The sequence below is a fragment of the Symphalangus syndactylus genome, chromosome 4 (assembly GCF_028878055.3).
Source record: "Symphalangus syndactylus isolate Jambi chromosome 4, NHGRI_mSymSyn1-v2.1_pri, whole genome shotgun sequence".
Taxonomy (NCBI): Eukaryota; Metazoa; Chordata; class Mammalia; order Primates; family Hylobatidae; genus Symphalangus; species Symphalangus syndactylus.
The window spans coordinates 157913890-157923168 of record NC_072426.2 but is presented as its reverse complement, the minus strand read 5'-3'; the positions used below and the strand labels follow the sequence as shown (position 1 = coordinate 157923168).

At 43.8% G+C, this 9279-nt stretch overlaps 1 protein-coding gene across 3 annotated transcripts in view; it reads left to right on the top strand.

The window, feature by feature from the left end:
* The first annotated feature begins 372 nt into the window (after positions 1–372).
* CENPU (centromere protein U) overlaps positions 373–9279 on the top strand; it is a 42471-nt gene continuing 33564 nt past the window's right edge. Inside the window, exons 1-3 of one of the 3 annotated variants that reach the window (XM_055276547.2) lie at positions 373–698; positions 3716–3764; positions 5647–5764. In XM_055276547.2, coding sequence (XP_055132522.1) covers positions 655–698; positions 3716–3764; positions 5647–5764 — 211 coding nt within the window. In that variant the 5' untranslated portion in view covers positions 373–654. Of the gene's footprint in view, positions 699–1491; positions 1587–3715; positions 3765–5646; positions 5765–9279 lie in introns of those variants that run through there. The other 2 variants (XR_008657346.2, XM_055276546.2) reach the window with 2 other exon arrangements.

Sequence of the window (9279 nt, the reverse complement as noted above, 5' to 3'; positions counted from 1 at the left end):
AATTTTAGCCTTTATATTTAGGTCTTTGATCCATTTTGCGTTAATTTTTATATGCGGTGTAAGGTAAGGGTTCAATTTCATTCTTCTGCATTACACGTTTTTAAACACAAACAAAATAAAAGAACAAAAGGAACCCTGACCATTTACAAATGAAGGTATTGGGATAGAGGTAAAGTAACATGCTAAGCTCAGACAGCTGATAAAGGCAGCAGGGGCTGGAAGCCAAATCCTGTCGGCCTGGCAAGACGACTGTGGCCTCGGCCGCAACAGCTGCGAACACGGGTCTGCGCCCACCCCCTTCCCTGCCCAGGACTCCGGGACTCTAGCTCCTCCCCTTTCCCCACCCCACAAGGGGCCGTCGCACGTGGCTCCGGGGCTTTCGGGCGCCGAAAAAATGGCGATGCGGGTGGGCGGGAAAGCCCGGAAAACTTTGGCATGATATGGACCGTAGGTAACTGGTTGTGCGGCATGGACTCCAGCTCCGGTGCGCTGTGATACCCAGGCCCAGTTTTCCCTCACGCTCCAGGCCGGGGAGGAGCCCGGGCCCGCTCAGAAAGTCCTGCGCACGCGCGCGTGCTCGGCCCGGACTGGCTGCTCGGAGCGGCGAGGGGCTTGGCGGGAGCTTCCAGTCGCTGGGGAGCGGAGAGCGGCACCATGGCCCCGCGGCGGCGGCGGGCGCGGCCTCACAGGTCTGAGGGGTAAGTACTGCCGACCCTCGGTGCGCGGGGCCGGAGACCAGCTTGAACTGCTTCCTCGCCTGCCGCGGTTTGCGCCTCCCGGCGCTGTTCGTGCTCCACTGTGGAGCTCGCCCGAGTGGCCAATCGCCCGGGTCCCCGGCTTCCTCGTCAGTCTAGTGGGGATAACGGTGATCCCACCCGCACGGGCCTATCGGGGCCTTACACTGCCTGGCGGGTGGGAGAGACCTTAGCCAGTGTCGTGTCGTTTTGTAGGGGGGGAGTGCCGTCCAAAGTAGTGAGTCTCAAAGTGCTAGCTTGAAAGCAAAATATTCAGCAAATACTTATTGCCTACGATTTGCCAGACTTTATGTTAGTGGAGTTTACTCTGACTGGAAATCAGTTTTCTTATTTTGAAGACCCTGGTGTTTTCGTACTGCAAACCACAGACCGTAAACTGGAGCACAAATCCGGCTGGGGGACCAAGCTGCCGCTTGCCGTTCTCCGGGATGGGTGGAGCAGTTTTTGTTTACAAAACAAGCGAGCGTTTGGTCGGTTGTAAAGCGCGCCCTAGAATGCTGGTCGCTGATTCGTTGGCGAATGGCCATCCGAGGCCCGGCCTGGATCTGGCGGGAAGGGTCTCGGCTTGCTGCAGACGGTGCACAAAACCATAGCCAAGACGATCTGAAGAGAACAGGAGTTCCCCCAGGCCTGGGAAGGCTGCCTGGAGAAGGAGGTGCGGGTGGATGCGGATTAGGGTGGAAAAGCTGGAGCGGGACGCCGCAGGCGGGTGGGGAAACCGAGACCAGACTCCTGTGGCCAGTGGAGGAGAATGAAGACTCCCCCAGCGCAGAAGAGGAGTAGAAAAGAATGTCCGCCTTCAATGTCAGCTGAAAAGAGTTTATCTGAAAGGCTAGCGGTTTTTGTTGTCTTTTTTTTATTTTTTTTTAACATTTTTGGGTTTGAGACTCATGAAATCTGTTCATGCCTCCTCCCAAAACACACTAATGCACATACAACAGAATTTTTTTGTTGTTGAGACGGAGTCTCACTCTGTCGCCCAGGCTGGAGTGCAGTGGCGCAATCTCCGCCTCCCAAGTTAAAGCGATTCTCCTGCGTCAGCCTCCAGAGTAGCTGGGATTACAGGCGCTCGCCACCACGTCCAGCTAATTTTTGTATTTTTAGTAAAGACGGGGTTTCACCATGTTGGCCAGGATGGTCTCGATTTCCTGACCTCGTGATCCGCCCGCCTTGGGTTCCCAAAGCGCTGAGATTACAGGCATGAGCCACCGCGCCTGGTTTACCTGTGGGTTGTCACGGAGGTTTCTATCTCTCAGAAGCTCCACCTCGACTCCAGCCTAAGGCAAGGAGGAACCTTGACTTTTTTTCCCCCCCAAGAAAGGACAAGACGGCTCAAAGAGTTTAAGAAGTTTATGTGGTCTAGTGTGTAGTTGTGTTTCTGTTACTTGGCTATGTGACCCTTGATAAGTCACTTAAATTTTCTGAACCCCGGAATCATCATCTATAAAATTGCCATAAAACCAATACTTGTCTTACCTGCTTCCTTAGGTTTCATGAATTAAATAAATAAATCATGAACTTGTTAGAAATGCAGAATCCCAGATCTCACCCCAGAGGGACTGAATCAGACACTCCTGGGGTGGTGCCAAGCAATCTGTTTAACAAGCCCTCCTGAGAATTTTGATGACACTCAATTCTGGGAACCACTGCTCTGAGCAGTTTTCTAACTTTTTTTTTTTTTTTTTAACTGTGATTCACACTAATGTTGTTTTACATCACAGTACATGTGTGGACACATCCACACATAAAACAAAAGGCTTGTGAACATAGTATATCCAGTGCAATGTTTCATTTTATATTTTCCTTTTTTGCTGTTTGTTTTTTTAAAATGCTGGCTTGGCAATCTTAAAGGACATTGTAGGACAATTGATGTGATTTGGGTATGAACTGTAGATTAGCTTATGGTATCAGTGTTAAATTTCTTGATTTTAGAAATTGTACCATGAATATGCAGTATAATGCCCTCTTAGGAAAGACATATTGTAGTATTTAGGGGTGGAAGTGCACAGTATCTCCAGACATACACACACACACTCACATACACAGCACATGAGTAAAGGGCATACAGAAGGTCCTTGTACTATGTTTGCAACTTTTCTGTGAGCTTGAAATTATATCAGATAAAAGGATACTAAAACATTGATTTAGACTAAGCCGATTTTGCTATCTACAAATGAGAAAAATATGGCTGCAATCTGCATGGCATATTTTAAAGTCGAATTATGTACTGTATTATCCCGGAGTATCCCCCCGTAGCCTTGTACAATGCCTGGTTGGTGGAGGATAGTCTGTACATATTCACTGACTCCTGGCACTATTATTAGTAATAATAATATATAATTCCTGCTACTGTTATTTCCCGTTTTTATTGTAGTCACCATTGTTACATCTGTTTTCTTGAAGCTTGTTGAAGATATATATACAACTTTATCATTTGAAGCTATGGTCCAACTGAGAGAGTGTGAAGGAAGGTCGAGGGCAGGCCCTGGATTTGAACTGATGTAAATTTTAATGCGGGCTTGTCTCCCTCCTGGCTCCGTGTTGCTGTGGGCAAGCGTACATCTGTAACATAGGATTCACTTCTACCTTATAGGACTGTTAGAATTAAATGAGAAAAGGACGTAGGAGAACCAGACACAGGATGGAGTAGGTGTGGGGGCTTAACATTAGCCTACCTCCCCTTTGTTCAGCTCTGCAGAGAATGTCAATCACTGCTGATTGATTAAGGCCTCAGGGAAAAAGTTAACAGCAGGATTCCAACTTTTCCATGTCCCTGAGGGGGGAGAGGTATGTTATTTTATACATTGGTGATAGAATTTGACCTACAAAAAATAAATTTGTGGAATATGGGTTCTTTTTTTTTTTTTTTGGTAAAAACGCGTGGAAAGGGTCATAACTATGGTGTTTCCTCAGTTATTTTAACTATTTCCTAACTCTCGTGTTTTTTTGCTGTTTAATAGCACAAGACGTTCAAAGAACACTTTAGAAAGAACACATTCCATGAAAGATGTAAGTTATCTTTTTGTGTTGTGGTTTTCTCAAAATTGACAGTACAAAATAACATTTTTTGGGTACCTCAGTTTTGTAGACTTCACTTGGCAAGTTCAGTGTTTATTGTAGTGAAAAAGTGTGTGCATTTTCCTCACACTTTTTCCGGTGTAGTGGATAAAGTGACTTTTGTTAATGTTTTAGAATTTCCTTTATTTCTGAGCCTAGTTTGGTTTTATTTTCGTTTAGATAATTGACTTCATGTAACAACTGTACAATGCTGTAAGCTTTTTTCACTTAAAGCCATTTCTCCTCATTGTACTTTTCAAGAATTGTTTGATTTCATGATACTCCACTTAGTTCACATTACAGGTTTACTTTTCTTTAGAGTCTTAGAATAAATGTATGTTAAAGGCATGTATGTTTCTTTAACTATCTTGATAGCTAATTCCAATTTTTTTTTTCTAGTGGCTTGTGTGATTGACATTGTAATCTCACATTAACAGTGTATGACAGTGCCAGGCACCCCAGAAGGAGTTCCTTCTGCTTGTTCTGCCCTGGGCTTTCTCTGTCCTGCATAGTCAACCCCAGCCTGCAGAGGATAGCTCTCTTCCCCTCTGGGAAACCCTGGGATCCCCCTGCAGGGTTTTGCTCAGCGCTCTGCTCCCACCCCAGCATTACTTCACGGGTTCTTTGGGTGGATTTCTCTCAGCTGTCCTGCCTTGCCCCTGCCGTTGGTGGCCAAAGTACAGTGTGCCTCGGAGGGATTTCTGTAAGCTCCAGCCTTAGCTGGAAGCCCAGAGTGCCTGGAATGGATTCAGCTTTCCTGTCCTTCCCTCTGCAAGGCAGTGCCTTACATGTGGTGGAGGCCCCCTATGCCTTGGGAGGGGCTGGAAGACCTGCCAGCTCTCTCTGCATTCCACCCCCAAGCACTCCAGGAATGATTCTTTCACTGGGGGCATCTGAATGGTAAAGTTTTTGTATGGTTTGCCAATTTTATTTGACCTCCTTTATACCTTCCAGAATTTTCTTATTTTTGTATCTGTTAATAGTACCCTTCCACATTTTCCGGAACTACCATGAAAGTTTTTCTCATTTTATATATGTTTTCATGTTTCATTAGATTTGGGGTAGCAGACTTCATGGGTGTATCAGTATATTGAACTATAAACCCTGGTGTCCTTTAGTCAGGAGTTTTTACCCATGTGTACCCTTAAAACTGTTTATGAACTTTTGGGTATATGGGCATATTTCTGGAGACAGGACCCATTACTTTCCCTAGGTCAGAGGTTTAGGCAAACTGGCCCATGGGCCAAATCTAGCCTGCCACCTGTTTTTGTATATCCCTGCAAGCTAAGAATGGTTTTTACCTTTTTTAATGGTTGAAATAAAATGAAAAGACTATGTCATAACATGTGAACATGATATGAAATTCAAATTGCAGTGTTCAAAAGTCAAATTGTATTGGAACACAGCCATGCTTATTCTTTTCAGTGTGGTTACTGTCTGCATTCACGTGACAGTGGCTGAGTTAGTAGTCAAAACAGAAACCTTATGGCCTGCAAAGCCTAAAATAATTTACTTTTTCTTCCTTTATAGAAAAAGTTTGCCAATCCATGCCTTAGGTTATCAAAAGATTCTGTGTCCCCAAAAAGTGTTAGCTTGCTTCTTTCTATTTTAACTGAAACATTGTAATTGTACACATTTGTGGGGTACGATTTGATCTTGCCATATGTGTCTATGTTGTATAATGACCCAATCAGGGTAGGTAGTGAATCCATCACCCCATGTATAAGGATTGCTTCCTTAGGCAGCAGTGATTACAAGAATATTCTTGCTGCATAAATCAACCTATTGTTCTTTGTGAGAGCCAACTCAATGACTCAACTTTATTCACTTTTAGAAAGCTGGTCAAAAGTGCAAGCCTATTGACGTGTTCGACTTTCCTGATAATTCTGACGTTTCAAGCATTGGCAGGCTGGGTGAAAATGAGAAAGATGAAGAACCTTATGAGACCTTTGGTTAGTACTTTAAATCTTTATCCTAACATAACTCTAAAGCAACAACATTTAGGCCAGATATAATAAAAAATAGAAGTATCTTCAAATATAAAAATTAGTTGCCTGCATGTAAATGTAATGTTCTCTGGGGAGTACCTGATAATTTGAATTAATTTTTCTCACTTATAGGTACATTGAAACTAGGAACGTTATCAAAGCGGCCCTCTTCTAGTAGTATTCGTTAACAATCCGGTCACATGAGGACACTTACTATAGTACTCTGTAACAAGAGGAACATAGAATACATTTCTCACTTCACTCTACCATTTGATAGAGCCATTAATTTAGGGAGGAGAAGAGTATGGGTAATTTTCCTTTGTGCTAAACTCATGGAGGCAGGGGATGCTTCGGGAGAGCCAGTGGGAGAGCTTCACCTGTGTTCCTTGGAGTGTGAGGTAAAAGGTCAGTACCTGGCTGGCCAGGAGTGTATGAGTTGTCATAGTGGGCTGCTTGTGTCACTGGGCACTCCAGAAGCCAGAAATGACAGAGAAAATGCCATGTGCCCCCACATCTAGAACTTCAGTAGTCAGGCGTTTTTGCTGGAATAAGTTTTTTTTTTTTTTTTTTTTTTGAGACGGGGTCTCGCTCTTTCACCCAGGCTGGAGTGCAGTGGCGCAATCTTGGCTCACTGCAGGCTCCGCCCCGCGGGGTTCACGCCATTCTCCTGCCTCAGCCTCCTGCGTAGCTGGGACTACAGGCGCCCGCCACCTCGCCCGGCTAATTTTTTTTGTATTTTTAGTAGAGACGGGGTTTCACCGTGTTAGCCAGGATGGTCTTGATCTCCTGACCTCGTGATCCGCCCGCCTCGGCCTCCCAAAGTGCTGGGATTACAGGCGTGAGCCACCGCGCCCGACCTGCTGGAATAAGTTTTAAGAGAATTTTGAAGGCTTTGGTTTAATTTTTTGTTAAAAGAAAGTATTATACATTTTATAAGGTGAAATATTCACCAGAATAATGTCTTTTATTATGACTTGATAAAAATGTCCTATTTGTCTAAAATCTAAATCTAAAAGATCTGAACCTAAAACCCCATAATATTAAAAATGGAAATGGATTCACATACCATAAAATTCACCCTTTTAAAGTGTACATGTCATTGGTTTTTAGTTTATTCACAAGGTTGTACAACCATCTGCATTATCTAATTCCAGAAAATTGTTATCCTGTAGAGAACCCTGTACCCATGAGTGGTCACTCCCTCTTCCCCCTTCCTTCAAGCCCCTGGCAGCCATGAATCTCCTTCCTGTCTCTACGGATTTGCCATTTCTGGACATATCAGTGGAATCCTAGACTCTGGTTCTTTGTGACTTGCTTCTTTTACTTAGTTTGTGTTTTCAGGGTTTGTCCATGTTGTAGCGTGTATCTACCTCATTCCTACAAGTTTTTATAGCTCAGTGATACTCCATTGTTTGGATATACCACAGCTTGTTACCCATTTATCAGTTACATTTGGGTGGTTTCTATTTTTTGGCTGCTGTGAATAATGCTGCTGTGAACATTTGTGTATGAGTTTTTGTGTGGACTTTTTTCACTGCTCTTGGGCATATAGTGGGAGCAGAATTGCTGAGTCCTATGGTAATTCTATTTTTAACTTTTTGAGGAACTGTTTTACAAAGCAGCTGCACCACTTTACAATTCCATGGCAGTATATGAGAGTTCCCGTTTCTGCACACCTTCACCAAAACTTACTGAATTTTTTATTCTAGCCACCCCAGCACCTCATTGTGAGTGTGAGTGTGTGTGGGGGGGGTATGGGTGGTAAAATATAGTTTACCATATTAACCTCTTTTAAGTTATTAACTCTGTAGCAGATAAATACATTCACGTTGTTGTGCAACCATCATCACCATCCATCTCCAGAACTTTTTCATCTTTCCTAACTGAAATGCTCTACCTATCAAACAACTTCCTGTTCTCCCCTCCCCTCAACTGGCAACCATCATTCTGTTTTCTAGGAATCTGATGTAAAAGGAAACATAGAATAGTTGGTTCTTTGGTAACTGGCCTATTTCACTTAGCATAATGTCTTCAGGGTTTATCTGTGTTGTAGCCTGAGTCGGAATTTTTTTTTTTTTGGAGACAAAGTCTTGCTCTGTCACCTAGGCTGAAGTGCAGTGGCGCAATCTTGGCTCACCGCAACCTCCACCTCCCGGGTTCAAGCAATTCTCCCTGCCTCAGCCTCCCGAGTGGCTGGGATTCTAGGCGCCCCCCCGCCCCCACCCCCCACAACCACCACCACCACGCCTGGCTAATTTTTGTATTTTTCAGTAGAGATGGGGCTTTGCCATATTGGCCAGGCTGGTGTTGAACTCCTGATCTCAGGTGGTCCACCTGCCTCGGCCTCCCAGAGTGCTGGGATTACAGACGTGAGCCACTGTGTCCAGCCAGAATTTCCTTTTTAAGCTGAAGAACAGTCTGTATGTACCACATTTTATTTATCTATTCATCTGTTAATGGACCCTTGGGTTACTTCTGCTTTTTGACTGTGAATAATGCTGCTATTAATACTAACATGAGTGTATCAATATCTGTTTGAGTCCCTGCTTTCTCCTCTTTTGGGCATTTACCCAGAAATGGAATTGCTGGATCATATATATTTTATATTTTCAGGAATCACCATTTCCACAGTGCCTGTGTTCCCACCAGCAGTGCCCAAGGGTTTCAGTTTCTCCACATCCTTGCCTACACTTGTTATTTTCTGGGTGTTTGTTTGTTTTTGTTTGTTAAATAATAGCTAACCTAAGCTTAGGGTGTGAAGTACTATCTCATTGTGGTTTTGATTTGTATTTCCCTAATTACTAATGGTGTTCAGCACCTTTTCAGTGTGCTTATGGCTGACCATTTGCTTTTTTTTTCCCTTTGACCTTCATATACGTGATTATTGGCCATTTGTATATTCTTTGAAGAAGTTTCTGTTCACCCTTTGCCTGTTTTTAAATTGGATTATTTGTCTTTTTATCGTGAAGTTGTAAGAATCCAGTTTATATGAGTGGTTATCTGTGAACATTTGGGATTGTTCTATTTCTTTTTTCCACCCTTGTTATTCACAGCAATAGGGTAAATAAATCCCTTTGCCTCGTTGAGGGCAATACAAAGTATACTGCTAACTTAAAAATTGTGCAGTTGATATGTTCATTATTTAAGCAGCTGTTTAGTTGAAAAAATGCTGAAGTTTGCACTGTCATGCTGAACTTTGAGCATGAAGAAATGGTTGCTTGGCTCTTACCAGGCCCCCTTACAGCAGTTCAGCTCTGTCACTACTGGCCACCTCTTCTTCTCCAAGCTCTCTACCCCTGCGATAAGTCCTGGTCTCTCCTGTTACTCCTCTTTCCTGAGCACCCGCTAGGAGCATCTTTCTCCTCTTAGCATCTCCTTTCTGTGCCTTTCCACCAAGTTCATTTGCTCTCCTTCTCTTTTATCTTCTTCCTCATTCAGGGTATCTTTTTATGCTATCTAAAGGCTCTGGCATCCCAGAG